We start from the raw sequence: 23,155 nt of genomic DNA on the forward strand, positions 1-23,155 counted from the left end.
GCAGCCCTCCGAGTACGTGTTAGGGGATGACTCTCAGCGACCACCACTCTGAGCTTTAGCCCTGGCTAAGGTCTCCCAGGTGCGGCGGCCATCTTGAAGCAGTTGTAGAGCCAGTGGTCGCATTACCGAGTTTCACTCAAATCCACCCGACGGCTCCGGAGATATTTTTGCTAACGCTGCAGACACAAGCAATTTGCCCACTTTTTTGAAGCCTTTTGCACAGAGAAATACAGCAGTGAGGGTTTATGTACCAGATTTACAGTATATGTTTGAAACATACAGCTGTAATGAAACCCATTTTTATTTTTTCATTATGCACATTTATGTTGTGGTGCTAACCATCAGAAGGTGCTGCAGCGCTCTCCCCACCCTTACTTCCTTCGGCCTTGCGCAACAACCAAAGTATTCTGCAGTCTAAGTTATAATTCAGCAAAATATTTAGGAGAAAAAACAACACTACCTTCAAATTATCTAAAAAAGGAGTAAAAACTGGGTGAATAATTATGGTATTTTCTTTATTGTTGTAGATAAATAATAACTAAAAGTTTTTAACGCAGCTACTGCCTGAAAGTTAAAATATATCAAGTTTTTTTGCTTTTAAAATAAACACACAGAGTTGTTAGCAAAGATGAAAAAGCAACAGCTGTTTGGGATTTCCTTTTGTAACATTCTTAGCTGACAAAATGTCAACGTTTTAACGTATAAAACTGTCTGAGAAGAGTAAAGAGAACCACGACGAAAAGAAACATTAAAGCTGCATGCAGCAGCTCATTAGGGTCACCATGGTAACCACACACCCGTGTCTCTCACTCCCTGACAGCAGACAGAAACACGGACTAGAAAACAAGCTTCAAAAGAGCTGCTGTGAAAGAAAAAGCTTCTGAAGCGTCCGTCTGGTCGTCAGCGTTTTATGTAGGAGATCAGCCGAGGTAAAAAGAGCCTTCAGCTCAGATCCAGTGGAAGTCAATGATGGTTTGGGTGTGAGGACTGGAGAGGAAACTGTAAGACTTTCAGCAGTATAAGAGCCCCAAAAAAAGCTTACGTTTTGATGTGTAAACTGTAAGAGAAGAGTACTCGTGGGAGTAAGGAGAAGCTTTTCGCAGATATTTTGGAAAGTTTAGTCAGCTGAAACGTAAAAGCCATGTGACATCATCACTCCCAGGATGAACACGTCGCTAAAAAAAAATCCTCAACAATCACAAAACCTAAACTGGAATGGTGTAAAATCCATTCAGGATATCAAAATGCCATTTTAGCTGCATAAAGTGCATCATTTTATGATTCATTTAAACTTTGAATGATGCTTTTACTGTGAGGTTTACCTGAACTACAGAGCTCCGAAGAGGCCTCGGTTTTCTCAATTAGCCAAAAGTCCTTTGTTGTCTATGTGGAATTGTTTTGCTTTTTTTTTCATTTTTTCTCTGCTGTATGATGTACCAGTACCAAAAGTCAAACCACATGTTTTGACATGTTATTCCAAAGACGAGGAAAGAGTAGCAAAGTTAATCATCGGCACCAATAATAATAAAAAACAACTTTTAGTTTTGTTTAAAATCAGTACCTAACTAGTATTCGTTCTATTTAAACAGGAGTTTTTATTTACATTTCTTGCAATACAAAAAAAAAAAAAAAGGTACCACACTCAAGCTCAGCGTTTTCTCCTTTCAGTCCTCATCGTGGTTTCTCTGCTCAGCTCCCACATCCAGCTCTTTTGCTAGCGAGGCTATAAATTTTTTATTTTTTATTTCAGACAACTGGGACAGGAGTTGCCGGGTGTGAACGGGTGTACCGGTGCTTTTTATTTCAGCCTGTCATCTCACAGATCCATCATCTCCTCCTCCAAAGTCTTGGCACCAGTTTCAACGTACCGCTCCTGCACCCCGAGAGTACTGAGAGAAGGGGAGGGGTTAAGGAAAACACGAAGAAGGAATATAGATGATCTAATTAAACAGCAATGAATGAGTTATTTATAACAGAATGGTTCATTAGGCTCATCACAACACATTAGGCGCCCTGTAACAGTCAGGGGATTGTTAAGGGTTGATGAGTCACCGCGGGGCTCGGCGAAGGATACGAGCTGAACTGGAAGTCTGCCCCCACGGCGGCTGACATCATCGCCTGCAGATTCCTCTCCTCCAGGTCCCCGAAGCAGTAGCCGTTGGCCTTGTCCACGGCTCGCAGGACCTGAATCATGCTCTCTTTGTCCTGGTGGAGAGGAAAGAAGCGACACGTGACCCCCGGGGATTTCCCCTTTCAGAGACGCACAGAAACGCTCACCCGAACGAACCCTCTCGGCGAGTCCTTGACAAACACGCCGTTGGAGGACGTTTGGGTTTGTTGTTTCTGATTGGCGATAATAAGACGCTTGCTCGGCATCGGGAATATGTTTATGAGTCTGGCTTTTATCGAACGTTTCACCCCCACCTACAGATCGTTTTCACAGAAACCCTGAAGCCCCGTGCGACGAGTCGGCGTTGTCAGCCTCGTTGTTTTGTTAGCCAAGGTTTCTGAGATAAGACGCACGGCGTAGAGCTTCACTCTCAAAGCTCGGGACTTTCTTTGTCCTTTTCTCCATGTCTAATGTGAGTTCTCGCCTTTTAAGTCGGTGTCGAGCACCTGGGGGTTGCCAAGGTAATGAGTGGCAGCATAACTAAAACTGAACAAGAAGCAGAAAAAAAAAGCAGCGGTCTGCCGTTTTACGTAGACGGCCGGCTCCCGTGTGCAGCGACGGCGCTTGGGTTCTCCGAAAGTCCGATTTGTTTCTAAGAATCCGATCCAGACACAACATAGCTGCTTCCAACCTTCAGGTTCAAAAAAGGGTATTTCTGACGGAGCGGTTCGAATGGCGGAAGATGAGGGGAGGAACTTTAAATGTGTGAGAACATTAATGTTGGACTGTAAAGAAATTTCTACTTGATTTAGATTCGCTGTGAGTATTTAGACTGTAACAAAGAAACTATACATGCACCCATGACATCTCTGCACACTGCAAAAAAAAAAAAAAAAAAAAAAAACTTAGATGAGCTGCAAATATAGACATTATTGAACCAAAATTAAACAGCCAAGTGTGTCTTAAATCATAAAAAGAGTGGACCCAGCCTTTTAATCTTTCAGATCTGGCTGATAAACAGTAACAATGTTATGCTAGTATTAAACTATTAACCTCTAGTTGTTATAAAACATTGTTTTAAGTTTAAATAATTGTCAGATTTTAATTGAACCTGGCTTTCCTGACAGGTACGACTATAAAACAGCATCATGTGGGAGTTTGCTCATCAGAAACCAGCTAAAATTTACTAATTTAATAAGAAATATTGTTCGAACGCAAACCGAGCCACGACAGCGGCATTAAACCGATGAACAAACATGCGTCTGGCATAAAGCAACATAACTGCAAACCAAATGTAAAAAACAAATAAAACAGTGGTGTTGCAGGATATGAGAGGTAAAAGACTCGACACCTGAACGTTGAGAGGCACGAACGAGACAAGGCCGTAATCCTGCACGACTTCTGCCAACTTCTCGTTCAGCCGGTGGAACTTCTTAAAGAAGGGATCAGTGGCCAGGTGATCGAGGAGATACGTCAGGTCCAACACTTCGGTGTAGAAGTCCAGGTTGAAAGCTGTAAAAAATTAAAATAAAAATCATAAACACTGAGGGTGTCGGAGAGGAAGGATGCCCGTGCATGCAGGAAATCCCCGGTTACCCAGTTTTCCGTACTGCTCGATCAAGTCCATCTTGGAGAGGACATTGACGTGAGGAAGCTCCACGTGCAGCATGGTGGACAGAGACGTGCACAGGACAGAGATGAACTTGGCCGGGTCCGCGCAGTAGTGAGAGTCCACGAGGTGCACTGCCGTCAGCTACGAGGAGAAAAGTGGAAAACGATCATTACATGTTTCCCAAAAAGAAGCAGGCGTGTGTTAAAGCCGTGAAGCTGGTTTTTCCTTACCCTGAAGTTCCACCTGGTCAGCTGTGAGAATATGCTCTTGACTGAATCCTGGTGGGTGTACAGCTCCACCTGCCCGGGGCAGTCGAACAGGAAGTAGCAGTCACCGTGTTGTGCCAGCTTGCTCTCCAGCCAGTCCAGATTGGCCTCCGCATACTCCATGCAGTAGAGGAGTCCGCCATTGGGTCCGAGCTTCAGGCTCTCCATGACGTCATCCAGGGTGACCAGCTCCGAGACGTCCACCCCGCAGGGGTACGGGGTCCCCTCGTTGGCCGGGTCCATGTTCACCACGACCACCTTGCGCCCCAGGTTGGTTAGGAACTGCTGCATTCCTCGGCAGTAAGTGGTTTTGCCCGAGCCCGGAGGTCCGATCACCACCTGCCCGAAGCGCAGAGACGGTTTTGGCGCAGACATGGTTTCGAAACGCTACAACCGGGGACCAGGAGGACGCCAGAAGGTCCACACGTGACGACACGAACTCGAGCCAGCATCCAGATGCGGCATCAAAGGCTCGCGGGTTGTAGCGTTAGCATAAAAGAGGGTAATGTCACGTTTAGCATCCGGGCGCGAGCGTCAAAATGAAGAGAAAACAAAAAATGTTAAAAAGGAGCCGAAGTTTGACAACTTTATAGACGTGGAAACTATTTGTCTAAAAAAATATAAAAGTTAAGAAAACAAAAATATATATTTTTTTGTAGCTGTATGGACTTGCTTAAAAAGAACACCAAAGGTGCCGATAAATAATTACCGCACGTCGCCCAAAAGCTGACATGAACGTAACGAAGGCTAACTGAGCTAAAGCTAACAGGAAATACATCCGGGTTATGATACACCCTTCCAAAATAAAAGCCCGGCTTTCATGTTAATTTAGGCGTATAACTAACTGCTCAAATCTGATTTTCTTTTTCGTGAACCTCATACTTAAAAGACTATTATTATTTTACACACACACATATGTATATAGTGCAGAGTTATTTTCAAAAACATACAATTTACTGTCATTTATCTCAGTAGAAACAAACAGTAATATATGCACACGCACACACACAAATTAACAAGTATAAATATATTTTAATACAAATTTTTAAAAAAAGAAGAAAAACACTATACAGAAAGTATAAAACAGAATGGGTCATCTTTTTGAGCCAATGCTGCCACCTGGCTGCCATCCTCTGTACTTCATGCTGGTGTTGGGTTGGCTTCTCAGTAAAGTATCACCTTCATCGATGTCTTTAGGTTTATCATACACAGTAGTTATAAGATAGTCCGTTCTGGCCTTTTTTACAGGATGCAATACCAGTTTTTCCCCATGATACCTGCAAAAAAAACCATATCTATTACTATCATTGTTCAATTTCTCAAACAACAAATTATTCCTTTAAATTTGATCCTAATTGTTATGTTTTAATGGTTGAACTAACCCAAAGCCTCGTTTGCAATGAGGATGTTGTCCCTCATTCTCCAGAGCTTCAGAAATCCCAACTTGGCTGTTTCCTAGCCCATCGCCATCTCTCCAGCCCTGTTTCTCCATTATACGCCGGCCGAAACCCTGCACCGGGAAAAAAAAAAGAGTGAGGAAAATTCCCAAAAGAACAGCATATAAGATTACAGCAGCCTCCTCACCTTAGAGAACCTCTCAAAGCTGCCAATAGTCTGACTGTGCCCTGATCCAACTTCGAGACCATCCCTCAGCCGCTTTTCGTACCTCATTCTGACGTAGTCACGAGCATCCATGTCACCTCCATCTGAGCGAGAGAGAAATGGGTTAAAGAAAATCTAACATATTCCTTTTCTCAATCAAGACCATTGAAGCTATAAAACACGACTCGGGCACCTTTATCGTAGTAAACGCTCATGTCAACATCCCAGTCGTCGGCCGTCTGCTCATCAAAATCTGGAAGAAGAACAGAGACGTGAATATGACTGTTTCTGTTTCATCAGGAAAACAGACCTTACTACTGTTGCATGCTTTGCAACATTTTAACCGTTCATATTTCAAAACGTTCGGCTTGATCAGGAACCGTGCTCTCTGACATCTGCTGAATGTAACTTTGAAACTTTTTTCATTTATTTAACTTGACCTACTAACATTTTCCCGATAGAAATACATTAAGCTCTCCATAGAACATTTTCTTCTTCTACAAACTTCAGCAGAGTCTTTTGTTTTCTCGCCCCTTTTTGCCTACCTCCTTCTTCTTCCTCCTGCCAGTACTGGGCGTCTGTGTAAAACACCAAACCCGAGCCCCCTTTTTCCCACTTGAGCTCAATCTCTTCTTCGAACAGCCGCTCTTTGGTTCGCTCCTGGCTCGTAACGTCGTCGTGCAAGGCCTCGTGGCGTTCCCACTCTTCGCAGCAGTCGTCATCCTGTAACCAGCCACATAATTAATTTAGAAACCACAGCGGAGGGACGGCAGTCTGCCCAGAGGACAGCAGCGCATTTGTCTGACATGCTGACAGGTGTTAATTTAAACCCACGTCGTCTGCATCCGACTGAGCGTCCTCCTCTCCCCCTTCGTCCTGCGTCTCGTTCTCAGCCTCGGATTTACATGTGCCATCAGCCCACAGTCTTGACCTCGAGGATGGAGCCGTCCAAGTGCCCGGTCCTGATATTTCGTGTCCCGCAGCCGTCAACACGGTCTCCTCCGTGGCCGGAAGGGTGTGCGTGTTGCGGTACTGGAACGGCACGTTCCCGTAGCGACGACTGGAGCCCGTCTTTGGGAAAGTGAGACCCAACTTCCGTATGAGGCGCGGAGGCAGGCGACAGCACTGGATGAGCTGGAGGAACACCGTGACAGGCGTGCCAACATTCCCGTTCCGCATCAGAGCGGGCGGGTTCAGCTCGGGCAAGCGCTGGAGGTCCGCCTCCGTGAAGTGCTCGCTTAGGGAAACGTGATGACGCTGCTCATACTTTGTTTTATAAGGGAATGACCCGTCACCTGGAAGAAGATCAAGGAAGATGCTGTATGAAGGATAACGCATAATCTCACAAATAAATCAAAGATAATAAATATCCTGTATTTAATGTGGTTATAAGCAAGTTTTAGCTGATTGTTCAAGATATATATTTAAAAAAAAAAGGTTAAGGCCTTGCATTCCTAGAAAGAATGCCTATCGCCCGCCACTTTTCACGCCAGAAGTTTAAACTAAGATCATCTTATGTTAGGAAAAAGATGGCGCTATATGTCAAGATGTCACCCTCGGAGCATGCGGTGTGAATGACTCTCAGCTACAACCACACTGAATGTTAGCACAATATCTTTAAAGTTGACTGAGTTAGAGCCATTGTGGTGTTGGCTAATGTCAACTAGCTGTGAATAGTGCTGACTCCATAAGCTAATAAGCTGTAGATGTACACACAATGGGTTAAAATGGGTCATGAAATACATCTGTAACGAGCCGAAACATTATCGAAGTGGAGCTGCAGCATAAATAAATTAATCTGAAGAGTTGTCCCTTTAAACCAGTGGTCTCCAATCCTGGTCCTGGAGGGCCACTATCCTGCTTGTTTTACTTGTTTCTCTGCTCCAACATACCTGATTTGAATCAATGGGTGATTAACAGGCTTCTGCAGAACATGACGAGGTGATTTAACCACTGAATCAGGTGTGTTGGAGCAGAGAAACAAGTAACACATGCATGACAGTAGCCCTCCAGGACCAGGATTGGAGCTTTAAACCTTTAAACCTTCTCACCAACCTTTGTCAGATGAAACTCTTATTCTTCTGATCACGCAGCGTCTGCTCAGCCAGCTGCCCTTGGACTCGATCCAGTGATTGCCCGCGTACATCCGGATCAGCCTGTCGGCATCTTCAGCTCTCACGGACACCACGCAGCAGCACGACTTGGCCGCCGGCGCCGACGAGGAGCCGCTCTCTGTGGGTCCAGGGGCTTCGTGCTCGGGGGACGCGGAGCTGGACTCGTCCTCCCGTCCGTCTCCTCCACACGCCGCGGGGGGTTCGGTGCCCTCGGGCTCCCGGAGAACCTCCGGCCGGTGTCGGTAGTGAAAACAGCGGAAACCTCCGCTTTCTATGAACTGACTGAAGTAATTCCTCAGGTCCGCCGAGCGGAAAGCGACGGGAATGTTGCTAATCGCCAGATACACCGCAGCTCCTTCTTCGCCGTCCGCCATGTTTGTTTGCGTCTTCGGCCGCAAACGGCAAGAGCGTAAGACGTCACTTCCGCTTCTGTAGCGTTGCCATAACGACGATAGACAATTCCAGCATTTTCAGCTGCAACAGCGCCACTGAAATGATAAATGTTACTAAAATAGAAAGTTTTTGTTTGCTTTTTACAAACACGTAGATTTAGATAAGGTTACACAAAAGGCAGACGATAATTGCCTGTGTCTGTTATTAATTCTTTAAAATAAATAAATACAACTTTATAGAACAAACAATAGACTAAACAGATAAATACATCTAAACACTGGACTGAGCACAATGCAAACTTTTTAAAAAAAATAAAGAACTAATAGGAGTCAATCACGTGAATAAAATAAGTAAATATTTGATGAAAAAAATGGACAAAAAAGAAGAGCAGCTTTGGTAAATGCAACTAAAACAACAAGTGTAAAAATGTCTTCATATAATATGCTTCTGGCGATTTTTAGTGTTTACCTTCTTGTGCAATCAAGAAAATTAAAAAATCATTCATGAACCAGGCAAAAGTTTCTCCATTTGGAGTTATTTTTGGCAAAATATATCATGATCTCCTGAGGTCTAACGGATGAAGAGGGAGCTTTGTTGGAAGGTTTGCAAGGCGAGTACTAGTTTCATTGCTGATGTTTTACCTTCCTGGCATTAAGAAAACACCCGTCAGCAAACGGTTGAAATATCGGCTTTATTAGAAGAACTTAAACTTTCTAATAGGCGGCAATTGAGGCATATTTAAGAAGCTCATTAAGCTGCTTATTGCTTTTCTTACTCTGCTCCTGCAGTTTTCACTTAGCTTTTGTCAAACGTTGTGTTGTTCAAAGATGTAAATTTAAACTTTTTAGGAATTTAGAAATTCACATAATAAGATAAAACCAAAATGTCTGGTCTTTCAGGAAATCTTTCACTTTGCCGGGTGTTTTTTTTTTTTTTTTGACACTTTTCCACAGAGGCAGAGAACAAACCTGCTCAGAGTTCATTAACCCAGAGGCTAACTTTAGCCCTGGCCTTCAACTCAGCTTTTATCCTGGTATTTTGTTAGTAATAGGCAGTAAAACTACAGCCCGGAGTCTGGACCCTGACATCATTTTACACTTCATGTTCCACAGATTATTGTGCCTCTTGGTCGTTCTGGTTTGTAGGACCGTATACTTACTGTGAATAATAATAATAAAATCTGATAGATATTCAGAAATTCAGTCTTACTTTTAAGACTATATTCTTGGATAAATTAGTATTTCTTAAAAACAGAAGCAGCAGAAACGTTGTCTTGGGCTTCACAATGTGTCGAAGAAAGCGTGCATGTCTGAGCTGTAAGATTTGGGATGTCGAGGAAGGAAACATCGTTTCACTGACAGCTGTGTGTTTTTTACTCCCACAAAAATAATCTGTAACGGATCACTGTCTTCAGGTTTTCACTCTTATGAGATTTGTGAGGATCACCAATAATCCCCTAAAAGCAAAGTGTCAGTACAATTTAAAGACATATTAACTACTTATAACCTTTGCTGGATAAAGCAACGCAGGTTTAGGTGACCTTTGTGCTACTGGGAAGTTTTTACTAAGAGGAAATATTGAAGTGTTGATGTGTTTAAGAGTGATATTTATCAACAGCAACCAAAATGGACGCCACAGCTAATGAACGTTAGCCAAATCTGATGTGGTGGTAACTACATCACATCAGGCTGCGCGTAAAGTTATTTTCAAGGTTCTTATCCGAACGGCTGCAGCTCCATCATTTCCCCGAGAGGAGACGTGAAGAAGTGATGTGCATCTCTTCGAGCGGTGCTGGGCCTGCAGTTTCATATCGTCGTGTTTAAAATCGGCTGAAGTCTTAGAAACCTTTTGCATCGTCGTCATCTCTACGTGACGTGGTTGTTTACGTAAAATTCTAGGATTACGTTCAAGCGGTGGCGGCTAGCTGTAGCTCTTCAGATGAAGCCCGGAGCGCTTCAGGAGTAGGGTTTCTGCCGGCTGAACTGACAGAGACAGAAAAAGCGGTTTATAAAGCAACATTTGTGTGAATCTTTACGAACGTTTTGAAACTGGAGCTATTTCAAGACGGCGGCTTGAATTTATGAGCCGTTCGTCCATCAATCCGGTCAGATTTAAAGTCTGTCTCTCCAAATTGAGGTCATTCAAGGACCTATCTGCAACAAGTAAGATGCTGCTTGTTCTGACCTTCCCACTGAACGTGCTGGTAACGATTGTGCAACGATCCCCTTGCTTGTGATAAAATACGGCGTATGTGATTGTTTTTGTTGTGGATTTACTGGTGACCTAATTCCCGACCCGTGATAAGTCAGTGAAAGTTCAAAATAATCTGACACAATCCCCATTTTTTAGGAGTCAACAACTGAATTAAATTCCAAGAACTTCATTTTCAACTTGGAGTTCGCTGACCCCTGTGTTGACGACCCCATAGAACAAAGCCGGGCGGACGTTGGCGGCGTGGAGAGTCGCGCTCGCCATGCAGTGGTCGCCACGCACAGCGCGGCAAGTTCACTGACCCAGTGGGAAAACTGCGACGAGAGGAAGCAAGGCCAACAGGAGCCGGTTCTTCAGAGGCCAGCGAACTGAGTTACGGGTAACTCGACCTAAAAAACCGATGCAGTTCCACGTTAAGCTGCAGAGAAATGTGGGTCCTGTTTGGGTTGCGTCATATTTAATCGGACTTCTTGGCTCCCTTCATCTGAGAACTCCGTAGGTGTTCCACTTATAGAACAAAGGACGTTTTATGTCCTGGCAGAAATAAGCGTCTGTCCTCCGTGCCCGTCTCTGCCTGCTCCTCACCTCTATAAACACAGGCCTTATCGCAGGCGTTTACAGCTCTCGCCATGCTTCATGAGGCCCGAGGACCGCCACTAAGATTTATCAGATTGTTTTTATATCAGGTTCTGAAGCTGTGGGATTTATCCCCTTTGGGTGACGATGGTGTGCATAAATATTCACTCTGTGTCAAAAGTGAGGCTAAGTAGTTTAAGGGACTGGCATTCAGTATTTTTTTGCGTGTGTGGAGATGAAAACAAAACAAAATTATATTAAAAAAAAAACTTTCTCACAAAATTTTATTGGACAAGATGAAAAGCTGATAACTATAAGGGTCCGTCTGTGAATGAGAACCGAGTTTCCAGACTTTACGTGTTTTCATGAAGGCAAACATCACTTTTTATGACGTGCAAAAAAAACAAAGCACATTTCTGTATTACGTCATGATTAAAAATGATACGTTTACATCAGGGGTCTCCAATCCTGGTCCTGGAGGGCCACTATCCTGCATGTGTTACTTGTTTCTCTGCTCCAACACACCTGATTCAGTGGTTAAATCACCTCTTCATGTTCTGCAGAAGCCTGTTAATCACCCATTGATTTAAATCAGGTGTGTTGGAGCAGAGAAACAAGTAAAACATGCAGGATAGTGGCCCTCCAGGACCAGGGCTGCCTACCTTGGTTTACATGTTATAAGTCACATATGATGAACATTCTTTCATTACCTGAGCCCTTTCGGTTGTTAAAACGAGTCCTGTCTGGTCCAAACACCCCGCAGAGACACGGCACACAAAGCGGGCTTTAGTTACCCCACCGCTCGGTGCGCAGCGTAGCATCAACTTCCATTTGCACGACCCGGAGCCTGTTGTTGACAACACTGCGGGCAGTTTTTATCGCTTGATGCTGAAAGCAGAAAGTGACAGTGTTTTTGCCTGTATCTGTGCGTGCAGGGGTTTGTTTAACTGGTTTTTGTTACCTTTTTAGGACTTCTTCTGGTATATACACCTACCTTGTTAGGGCAAAAGGCCTTTTGGGACCAAAGCCCGGTCCTGTTATGGTGGAACGCCAATTTTAGGTTAGGGGTTGGGTTTAGGACTTGGATGTGAATTGAGTCTAGGTTAGGGTTAGGTATGTACTGCTAATGGTTGGGGTTCAGGGTAAGGGTTAGGGTCAGGCTACAGAAAAGGATGGAAGTCAATCCATGGTACTAATAAGGATAGAGATACAAACTTGTGTATGTGATTATTACCAAACAGACCAAGTTTTACTATGTGCATTACAGACTTTGTGCGACAGATGTTTGTGTTTTGAAACTCTTTCTGTTTGACCAACAAAGTCAAGAGTCACCGTGCCTGTGTGTGTCACAGGCTGTTCAGGGTTTTCCGCCATCTTTTATTGTTCCTGTGCCTGGCACCGAGGTTTGAGGCAGATAAGCAAATGACTTTATTACGGTCACAAATAAACTAAACGGTAATAAAACTGAGCTGCTCGGGCTCAGACATCCAACGCCATGAATTCCAAACAGTAAAAAGTTTTTAAATTTTTTTTTTTACCTCATTCCCAAATACCAGCGTGGGGGCCGGAACGCTGCTTTTATTTGACGGGACGCCGGCCGAGAGGCTCTAAAGTGCCACAGAGTGGAGGTCTCAGGAGATGATGTAAACCGCTGAGCAGCGGAGTCAAGGTCAGTCACCAAGTGTAAAAGGGCAATAAAGAGATTATAAACACCAGACACAAGTGGCAGCACCAGTCACCGGGTGTTTGTTTTACTTCGTCACTCTCTGTACTCATTCCTTGAAAGAATCATTAGGAAAATGTGACACAATTCCTTTATCATCGTTATCACCGAGAGGCCAACGATAATGCAGTTGCCTGTGTCTGTTAGCAAAATATCTAATGAGCCTCCAGACGGATTTTAATGAAACTCTCAGAAAGTGATCACTGGATGCACATCTACCACGCTGCCTTTTGGATTCAGCCTAATGGAAGATGGCTACCACAGCTAATCGACCGTAGAAACGAGAAAAAAACAAGCTTATAAGTTGGTGAATTTACAGATATCGAGCTAAATGTGTTGTAGTAGTAGCTGAGGGTCATTCCCAACACATACAGAGAGCGCTAACAGAATGTGCAGCTGTCGCAGTATCACTTGCAGGTGTGTAAAACATTACAAGATTTGACCAAAACAGGTTAAAGATGTGATCTTAGTTTAAAACTCTGGCATGATAGGTGGTGAACTACATATGTTTAAAATAAACCTGTGTCATCAACAGAGGGTGCTGCTCCTCTCTTTTTGGCCTGAATATACCCATGCAGGTCATCACACATACATATATATATATAAAAATAACTGAGTGAGTTGAAACATATTTGTGAGAACTTACAATTACATTTAAACAAACTAAACAGAAGCCTATTTTTTGTTGATGAATTGCAATGCCAACAGTGTCAGTTTTGACCCAGTTTTCTTTCCATACACACATGCATCGTGTGATAAATGGTTCAAAATCTCAACTGGTAATGAATGAATCACTGTTACATTTTCAGCCCATAATCAAGCCCCTATCAGAAATAATCCACATAATCGGAACCTATTTTTGCTCTTGACCCTGACCAGCTGTGACGTTTATCTCTTGACCTTGGCCTAAACTTCACATGGTAACAAGTTTTCGCTTCAGTCCGGCATCCAAGTGGAATCCAGCACCAACGGGCTTCAGTAATAAGTGGAAATGGACTTTTCTGCTTTCCCCTTATTCATTTCTTTCCTGTTAGCTTGTCAGCGTGTAGCTTAACACTGGGGCTGCTCCATGTAATGTTTTCTTAAAGGAACAGTTCAGATCTTTTGAAGTGGGGGTGCTGAGGCACGGCTATGAACAATGTCTTACCTGTTGTAGATAGCTCTTTAAATGACCTCACTGCCCACTTTGACAAGCTAACAGGTAGTCCAAGTGAGGCCAAGGCCAATTCAGGTTGCTGCTGTCCTAAAACAACAGCCTCAATTCTATTTATAGCATTTAAACGCAGACGCTCTGAACCTTCACTTTGACATCACTTTTGAATTGCTTGGGAGTGCAAAAAAAGGTAGAATGCAGAACTTACTGTAATGTAAAGGTGTATAAAACAGTGTCTACATGAATCTTAATGAAACTAGCGAGTAAGGAGTTGTTTTAAGACTTCAGCAATCCACTTTGGTCCTGGTTGCGGTCGGACTAGCTGCTAGCAGGTCAGTCCAGTCAGAGCGATGGTGCGGTCCGTTTGTCCTCAGAAGTCCAAATTTTCCAAGGTGTCAAGTCATAGAAATCGACTGCAACGCCCCTGAAAGCTGGAGATTCCTGACTGGTTCCCACCTCAAAATCCAATACGGCTGCCTGTTGCGTGAAAAGTCACATTAGTTGTGACGAGCTTTTAATTTCCACTTCCGTCGGTTTGAATCTCGGTAATTCGGTCGTACACACAGAACCGCTCAAGCTCTGTTGGAGAACCTGTTGCTGCAATGTTTGGGTTGCTTAGGATGCAGAGAAATCCGTTGTTATCGGCTCGTACTGCCAACAGGTAGGTAGCCTGGTCACCGAGCACGACAATTAGCAAAACCTACAGCCAAGTCGAGTGTGATGTTCTCAGATCCGAGTTTGGACTTTCGAGGTAAATGGAGCGCAGCGCTGAACCCCAAACTGAGATCAATCATGTAAGGCATACTGCAAACTCTTCATAACCCTCTCTAAAGAACCCAAAATCAAATAAATCTCATGTACCTCTTTAAGTTTGCTTGAAAACTCCCGCTGCTTCCAGATTGGAAGCATTCACTTAAACAGAATTGAATTCATTGGGGCCGTGACGTGAGGGTCAACGGCCTCCTTCGCGCTCTGGCCCGTTTCCAGCTCTACAGGTGTGAGCTGGCGGGTGCAGTGACACGGTGTGGGGCTGATTACCTCTGCAGTCCTTGGTAGCTTGGTACTGCCTGGGTTAATGACACCGGCTCCAAGATAAAGGCCAATCCCTTTTGATAGCCCTGCGTTACTCCGGCAGCTACTCCTCATTGAGAAAAGCTTATCTGTTTCCCAGGGTTATTCCAGCAGTCACCTGGCAGAGCACATGGTTGTTTTTCACATAGGGTGTATTGACATTTCAAGGTCCACGAAGAAGGGAGGGTTGGCCTTATAAATACTCGAGGGAGACTGGAGGGAGCAGCAGCGCCCGCGAGCTCATAACGAGCACATCCTGTGAGAGAACACTTGCCTCGAGAGCAGCCACTTCAAAGATGGACAATCCGTGTCACTGCACGGCCAGCAGCGACAGGCTTCTGAATCCCATCCTCTTCAACATCCTGAGTCAAATGGACAACAGCAGACCGAGGGGAGACACCTTCAGCCACAGCTCAGTTCCTCACAGATGCAACTGTGAGATGAGGCGGAGGGTGTGCCTAAAAAGGCCGCCTGTGGTCTGCAAAGAAGCCTCCGCGGTTCTGGTAAAAACCATCCATTTCATAAAGAACCTGCCGGCTTTTAACCAGCTGCCCTCTAGCGACCGGTTCGCGCTCCTCAAAAGCTGCTGGGCGCCTCTTTTCATCCTGGGTCTGGCCCAAGAGCATGTGGACTTCGAGGTGACGGACATCCCCGCCGACAGCATGCTGAAGAAGATCCTCCTGAACCACCAGGAGAGCCCCGACCCGGGCCGGGAGCAGCCCACCATGGCAGGGGTCAGCAAACTCAAGTGCTGTCTTAAAAAGTTCTGGAGCCTGGACCTGAGCCCAAAGGAGTACGCCTACCTGAAAGGGACCACGATATTCAACCCAGGTACGTATCAATTGGATTTGTGACGCATTCTTTCGGTCCGCGTTTGGAACGAATCGGACAAAAACTCTGCTTTTGCCATCTACAGATGTGCCGGATTTAAAGGCGAGCCCGTTTGTGGAGGGCTTGCAGCAGGAGGCGCAGCACGCCCTGAGCGAGGTGGTCCGGCTGCTCCACCCTGGACACCAGGAGCGCTTCGCTCGGATCCTCCTCACAGCCTCCATGCTTCAGGGCGTCACGCCCAGCCTCATCACAGAACTGTTCTTCCGGCCCGTCATAGGCCAGGCTGACCTGCTGGAGCTGCTGGTCGACATGCTCTTCTGCAGATAGGAGGGGTGGTCCTCAGGATGAACTGTTGTGACCCCCGACCCCCCCTGCCCTGCTCACGTGAAAAGGGGTGTGGATTTGCTTACATTTACATTGCAGCTGAGGTCACTTTGGCCCCACCTGAGCAGAGTTCCTCCACTGAAAACAAAGATGTGGCAGCCGGTGCTTCTCTGTCGGTCTACTCGATCCAGTGTCAGAACTGTTTTCTCTCATTTCATCGTTGTAAATAAGTGTTCGTTTACAGAGGATTTCTGATAAATATATTTTTGTACACGAATGTGGTGAGAGTTCGGCTCGAGTCTGTTCGAACGGGTGAGCGGATCTGAACACCCTCAGCCATGATCCATCATCACTGACATGTTGTGCTCAAAGATTGCTCGACTGAATTCTTCCAAAATTCTTGTAAAAACCCCACGAGTCCAAGGAGGAAACCGTAAAAGTCTCTCAAAGACGTCTGCAGTTTAATCTTACTCCCACAGCCCTGAAGAGAATGGGTTAAATGTTGCATTGTTTTATCTGGTAGTGTGTCGCCCTCTAAAGGCAAATATTGGAAGTTTAGAAGTTTGCTTAGAAGACTTGGAAAAAAAACAAACAAGCACATAATCATCACATTTCCTGACCCATAAAGTAAAAAAAGCAACGTGCAAATGCAAAATCAAGCACGCTAGAAAAACCCAAGCAACCTGCATGCTTTGTTTATTTATTTATTTTTAAGTAGGCTCCTGAGTCATCCTCCCATGCGGTATGTTAGTTGTGAAACTGTGTCTTTACATGACGACTCGTACAGGTAAAACAGGAATGTGCTGGTGGGGGCAGTGAGCCAGAGGAAACGGGGTTACGCAGGGAAACAGTGACACAAACAAGAGGGAGTCTGAAACGCCTGAAATCAAGGACACAGATACATTCAAATGCAGAACTGACTGATTGTTGTAGTGCAGTTAGGTAGCCATTTTGTTGCATTTGCTTTCAGCTGAAGTCAAAACGGGTAAACGTTTAGGATTTGAGCGTCTTGATGAAAAAAAGTTCTGCCACCTGCTGGATTTTACAGCACTAAGACTTAAAATGAGGCCACAGCTGGAAATTTACAGCAGCCGTTCAAGTTTAATGGAAGGAAATTAAAATGCAGCTTTGATTCCTAAATGTCTGCGGGCAGCCGAAGCAACAGGGTTCGTCTCAAAGAAAGCAAAACTCCAAACCCGAGGTCACGAGTTTCTATAAACGTACAATAATTGACACAATTCTTCTTGGTTGAATTACTGTAATCAGGACGTGCTCCTGAAAGCAGGCTGTGTTATCTGCGCTGCGTCTTCCTTCAGCAATAAATGACAAAGACAAACCCCGGGATTTTATTTCCTTTTCTGTCAGAACCAGCTGAACGAGTTCCTCCTTTTGCTGAGGGCGGAAAAAGCCTGCCTGCTACGACGCTGACCTCGGGGAGACGAGCCTAACAACAATCCCAGATAAAACAAAACAAAAAAAGAAAATGGAAACGTGGGCTGAGGAGAGAAAACTTTTTACAAAGACGTGTTGATGTGGGAGTCGAAGGCTTGTGCTGAAAGTTGCCGAGCTTCGAGTTTAAATTTAGGATTTTGGTTTTGTTTTGGGAGAAGAGAAGAGAGATAAATGTAGCTTTTGTTACCACACATTAAGATGTCTCTTTATTAAAACCACCTGAAAAGCATTAACAAGCAATGAGGGTTTTTTATTTTATTAAAAACGAGACTTAATGCATGATGTAAAAAAAAAAAACAGAAACCAAATGGCACAAAGTAATAATGACTTAGGAGTATTTACATCAAAAATATGGCTTATCCACGTAACAATACAGCTTAAAGGTCAGTAATTAAAAAAAAACACATGTCAGCAGTCTAAAGAAATGGTAGAAGACAACAGGCTTGCACACAGAGAACAACACGGTTTGTAAAAACAGAAACAAAGACAAGAATGAGGACGGTTATGTCCCGCCATAAGCCTTGATCCTCGGGCTTTCTGACTGCTCTTTTTGCTTTCAGTGGAGTCATTTGTCACTTTCTAAAACTTAAAACACTGTATACAAGTTTATAAAACTTTACAACCCTCTGCGGGGTACAAAAAGAAAAAAAAAAAGTCTCCTCTGTTGGTCATTAAAAACAAAAAACAAATAACAATTTGACCATTAAAAGGAGAACTGTAACTATCCAAGGAAAGGTGCTCCGCTCAGTAACAGCATAAACGACAGCAGAGGACTAAGACTGTCTGTTTGGCTACATCGTTTTATCAATACAGACTGTTTTACTTTTTAAATTTCCTCCTTTAAATAAGCAGAGGAGCTGCTGAGGAGTGTGTTCCCGTGTCGTGAAGGTAGGGCGAGTAGGCTGTGGCGGTGCTGGAGGAATACGCTGATGAAGGAGAAGAAAATAAATAAAAAATCACTTATTGAAACTAAACAAAAAGGCACAAAACGTTTGAAGCCGGGACCGAGACGCCTTCCTGCTATCGCGACGGGAACTCTGAGGGATCTGAGGGGAGGTGAAGGGTTGAAGTCAGCCCACCGCCGACGGGCGGGCCGTAACGGTCGACGTGTGAGCAGGTGAGCCGCCTCGAAGATGGGATGCAGGGATGATGCACCGTCCGTGCAACAAACTCGGACGCGGGATTTAAACGCCCAAACAACAATAAACAAAAGACGGGTGATGACACGACTTTGAATTTAGTTCAAAAGTTTGGTCAAGAAGGATTGCTAAACCAGCTGAATCCACTTTGTTTTGAAAACTACACGAGTGAGTCGTTCATCGCCAACGCAGCGGAGTTCGGCTCCACGCCTCTTCTGGTTCCGCGGCGCTCGCCTCATTTCTGAAAGCTCGCTTTCCGTGCCAGGTGCTGCTGGCTCAGTGAGCGATTTGTGAACGGTCAGAGGCTTCGTGAAAGTGCCCCGATGTTGTTTGAGTTTAAAAACGACATAATCCCAGGCCTGGATGTGAGAAGTTGTGAAAACACAATGTGCTGTACCCTCATTCAAAGACGTGTAAGAGGACACCGTTCAACTGCTTCTTTGCAAAAGAGCAAGTAAGGGGGGGAAAGGGGCCTGTTGCACTGTAATCCTTTCTGTAACTCAAGCCGTTTGCTAAAATACATAATAAATCAGGAGACAGTACGAGGCACGTATTTAAATGGGACTCGATCTGCTGCTTTTGCAGGTGGTGTAGCATGACTGCTGAGTCGGAGGAGGATAAAGAGGCAGCAAGGCATTAGGTGGCGGAGGAGGGGACTGGAATACAGGAAGAAAAGGGGGCAGGAATGCAGAGCAGTTTTATCGGGTTTTTTTAAAGACAGGTATGTTACTGGAAAGTGAGGAGGAGGTGAGAACGGGCCTGCAGCTGCAAAAAGGGGGGGCACAATGAGTCGGAGCCCCCACGCTGACTCACACGTCAGGGTGGTAATTATACCCCAGTGACTACGACAGTCAGAGACTGCGGCGCCTAACGCACCGTTCCATATCGTGATATCCTGATTCCTCCCACGAAAAAAAGAAAAAACGACACAAAAGGGTCTTTACACCTGTCATGGAAAATTCCCCGCATGTACTCACCTCTCTCGCTGTAATGCCTCATTTTCCGGGCCAGCTCGTCTGACGGCGTCTGCTCAGACACTTTCACCTCTGGATCTGCAAGAATCCCACACACAAAAATAAATAAACTCAAGCAGACGGGGCGGCTGTTAAAGGGCTCTGATGTGAGGAATAATCTGATCACCTGCTTTTTGCAGTCTACTGTGTGTGCTTGTATCAGCTTGCCTCAGATTAAGATTGTTAACAGGCCGTTCGCCTGGTAAAAGCTTGGTGTATTAGGGCTGACAGCGCTGAGCCAAACTATACAAGCAGCGTTCCAACAGACACGGTGAGTCATTACGGGGAAGACCGGTCAGATTTTTGTTATATTTAGCATTTCACAGCCAGATCAGAGAGGAATTGGACCATAAATATCTCCACTTCGTCACTCATTAATGTTAACCAAAAATAAATAAATAAATAAACGTAGCGCCTTACATTCGCTGCTGCAGGTCATGGTCTCGTTGCCGCTGTCGGGGAGGGTCCCGTCGCTCCTGCCGTTGGGCCGGTGTCCCGCCGACGGGTGGCTGCCTTTTTTCTTGCCCTTCCGCGTGCTGATGCGGATGACCCCGTGCACCAGCTTGCACTCGGCCTCCTGCTCCTCCAGGTTGTAGTTCTGGGCGATGTTGTAGATGAGCTCGCTGATCTCGTTGGTCTTGCGGGAGAAGGACGAGTCAGACGTGCACTTGGCCAGCTCCTCGATCTGATGCAGGGCGTAGAGCTCCAGCAGCTTCTTGGTGATGAGCGAGTCGATGTCCGTGCTGTCGCATGGCTCGTCCAGATCGTAGTCGTTGGACAGCAGGCTGGTGTTGCTCACCGGTCGCTGGCTCTCCCCCTTGACGGGCGCACGGGTCCGTTTGGGGGCGTTAACCGGGTAGTTCACGATCTCCCCTCGAAAGCGCACATCCTGGTAGCGGAAGCTCTCGCTTGGGGGTAGCTTGGTAGTCTTTGTGGGCTTGTTGGACTCCAGGGGGATGCCACAGGTTGGGTTGGTCATAGCGAGGCCGTTCGGAGGCTCACTGCCTGCTTTGGGCGGGTGGTCCGTGGAGCTCTCGTTAACGGGCAGACAGGGCTCCCGGCTGCCATAAAATCCACAGGTCAGTACACAGCAGATGAGAGCCTTGCAGCTGCTCCAGCCCATGGAGGCGCAGGAGCCACACGTGGCCCGGCTGGCTGGCGCACTGTCGGCCGACCCTGGGATGAAGCCTATCGTCTCCGAGCTCCGGGCCGTACCGTTGCGGGGGTGCCCTTTGCTGCGGCTGTATTTGTTCTCCGAGTACCTGGGGTGCTCATTGTGCTGCTCCCCGTGATGATTCTTGTACGAGTTCTGCTTGGCCGTGCTCTCCCGATATATGGTCCGGTTCTGCCTGTACTTGTCCGTCCTGGAGGCGTGGGGCTTGTGGTTGCGGGACGTCTGGGGAGCCCCCGTGCTTTGGCCCGGCATGGCTCAAAAAACCTGGAACCTGGGGGGGAAACAGGACAGCTTACAGATTGGCGTAAAGCTCTCGTTTCAGGGTTCCCGTTTTTGATGATTTTGTACTTCTCAACCCCCGGGTCTTCCCATCCCACACAAGAACGAGAAACTTCTAAAACAAAGATTTTCTGCTGCGTTCGCACCTCGTGTCCACGCACAAACTGAGATTTTGATGAGAAAAAACAGATTTAAATTTTTTTTTCCAATTTCCTTTGATCGTATGATGAAATGGTTAATAACAGAAAGGAAACTGTGAGCACAATCCGAGACAAAACTATTATTTTGTTGTTCTTTTTTTTTTTAAAAATTAAGCCAATAATATTCTCTCTCTGTATTTTGACCTGTAGTTAATGTGACCCGGTGGCGTGGGATGAGAAGTTCAGTATTTCTGCCAGAACAGAGCGGACAAAGAAAATAAATATCTCTAAAACGTATCAAGGAGGAGTGCAGACTGGGCCAAAATATAAATATACATTTCAAACTTTCAGGAGCATGTTTGGATGGTGAACAGGACTTTTTTTTCCTTGCACAGAAAAAAAACAGAGAAGGTAATGAGACTTTTTTTTTCTAATAAATTCATAGCCTTAGCCACAGAGTTTATGTCTCTACTGAATAAATGTTATCATTTTAAGTAAAATAAATCAATGTAAACCAGTCTCTACTGCATACGACATACCTTGGTGATAAATAACCTGCACACACGGCACCTTTTTAAAAGTCACCCTAGTTTATATAAAGTGTTTTAGAAAATATTTTCTTATTCAGACAGGTAAGTTGGCACAGATGGAAGATGCTGCCATCGGAGGGGAAACTTGGGGAGTTTCCATCTTTCAGTTTCATCTCAAAACAAGGTGAAAAGTTTGGAGAAGCTCCTCTGTGGAGTCAGATTTTACAGAGGCAGAGAGGGAAAAAAAAAACAAAACACAAATGTTTCCTCACTTTTAAACTCTGTGGTTTTATCAGAACCAAACAGCATTACAAGGAAACACTTAGCCTCCAGAATCAAACCGAGTGCTCTGCTTTCTGGTTTCGGTGGTTTAAGCTGTTTTTTCGGTCTGATTTGACTTTTGCCGAACTTACCGCATAAGAAGGAGCTCTTTGTGGACAAGAGGCTCAGAGAGCGAACCGCGGAAGTCTCAGAGGCAACACCTGGCTGCTGGCACTTCAGACGGAGGAAAAAAAAGAAAAAAAAAAAAAGACTGACGGGTGTCGAAACCTCTACACGGACTTCCAGGTGTTTTCTGTTGTTTATCCGCCGAACAACAAACTCTGAGAACCTGAAGCCCGGAGTCCGGAGCCGCGACCGAACGACACAACCCCGCTCATTCGTGTCTCATTCGGGTTAAAAAACAAACAAAAAATAAACAAAAACGGAGCCTCCCGCGCTGCCGAACAGCCTCTCTCCCAATGTTTAGCTATTACCTGCGGCTACAGCTAATCCCCAGAGCCTAACGCCCACCCACAGGTGAGCCGTGACGTCACTCCGGCCCCGGATATGAACGCAGAGAAACTCAAAAAAAAAGAAGAAAAGGTGTCACGTACTAAATTGTTCTCTCTTCAGCCCGGGCTGTTCGTTAGTTCCTGACGAAAACGTCGCACATTTTGACAAATGCGCTTTTGGCTAATTAGCCGCGCGCGCGCACACACACACACACACACACGCTGAGGGAGCGCAGAGAGGGGAGGGGCTCGGGCGGAGCATGCGCAGTGCGGGCGCGCAGCTGCTCGGCCGGCAGGTGTGTTTCCGAAGAGTATTTTTCGTTTTGCCCCATTTTCCCGGCGCGCGTGCACTTAATCACGCACGGTTGGGAGCAGAAATAGCAGGGGGCACCTCACATAGAAAAAAAAATAAATAAAATGCCAGCAGCACTGCAGTCTCAATAAGAGAGCACAGAACTGGAACATTAAATAGACAAATGATTTATTTAGGATATGTGTAAATCTATATTTGTTCAAATATAACAATGCAAATGACATTATGAACAATAATGCACAATAAAGACAATGTCAATGACATTTTTTTCAAATATAGCACATTTAAAAACAACTGAAGTTGACTAAAAAAGCTTTACAATCAAGTCAAACAACAAGTAATAATTTAAAATCAAA

The 23,155-nt window shown here is 45.2% G+C and overlaps 4 protein-coding genes across 4 annotated transcripts; 1 reads left to right on the forward strand and 3 right to left on the reverse strand.

Moving 5' to 3' along the window:
- Positions 1-506: 506 nt before the first annotated feature.
- On the reverse strand, positions 507-4,754 carry gpn2 (GPN-loop GTPase 2). Its single transcript, XM_017438172.3, has 5 exons — positions 3,953-4,754; positions 3,707-3,863; positions 3,462-3,622; positions 2,075-2,205; positions 507-1,889 (listed from the first exon to the last, which is right to left on the reverse strand). Exons 1-5 carry the CDS (start codon positions 4,361-4,363, stop codon positions 1,817-1,819), a joined length of 933 nt encoding a protein of 310 aa, XP_017293661.1. The 5' UTR covers positions 4,364-4,754; the 3' UTR covers positions 507-1,816.
- Positions 4,755-4,974: 220 nt separating this feature from the next.
- Positions 4,975-8,517, reverse strand: gpatch3 (G patch domain containing 3). The gene is made up of 7 exons (XM_017438171.3): positions 7,646-8,517; positions 6,425-6,885; positions 6,136-6,313; positions 5,784-5,843; positions 5,573-5,694; positions 5,371-5,498; positions 4,975-5,265 (listed from the first exon to the last, which is right to left on the reverse strand). The coding sequence occupies exons 1-7, from the start codon at positions 8,076-8,078 to the stop codon at positions 5,082-5,084; spliced, it is 1,566 nt and encodes a 521-aa protein (XP_017293660.1). The 5' UTR covers positions 8,079-8,517; the 3' UTR covers positions 4,975-5,081.
- A 6,552-nt stretch (positions 8,518-15,069) lies between these two features.
- nr0b2a (nuclear receptor subfamily 0, group B, member 2a) lies at positions 15,070-17,216 on the forward strand. The gene is made up of 2 exons (XM_017438174.3): positions 15,070-15,662; positions 15,748-17,216. Exons 1-2 carry the CDS (start codon positions 15,128-15,130, stop codon positions 15,987-15,989), a joined length of 777 nt encoding a protein of 258 aa, XP_017293663.1. The 5' UTR covers positions 15,070-15,127; the 3' UTR covers positions 15,990-17,216.
- Positions 17,217-17,612: 396 nt separating this feature from the next.
- Positions 17,613-22,680, reverse strand: kdf1a (keratinocyte differentiation factor 1a). Its single transcript, XM_017438173.3, has 4 exons — positions 22,127-22,680; positions 20,011-21,035; positions 19,555-19,629; positions 17,613-18,364 (listed from the first exon to the last, which is right to left on the reverse strand). Exons 2-4 carry the CDS (start codon positions 21,014-21,016, stop codon positions 18,279-18,281), a joined length of 1,167 nt encoding a protein of 388 aa, XP_017293662.1. The 5' UTR covers positions 21,017-21,035; positions 22,127-22,680; the 3' UTR covers positions 17,613-18,278.
- Positions 22,681-23,155: the final 475 nt, after the last annotated feature.

This window comes from Kryptolebias marmoratus, linkage group LG16, assembly GCF_001649575.2.
Source record: "Kryptolebias marmoratus isolate JLee-2015 linkage group LG16, ASM164957v2, whole genome shotgun sequence".
In the NCBI taxonomy this organism is placed as follows: domain Eukaryota; kingdom Metazoa; phylum Chordata; class Actinopteri; order Cyprinodontiformes; family Rivulidae; genus Kryptolebias; species Kryptolebias marmoratus.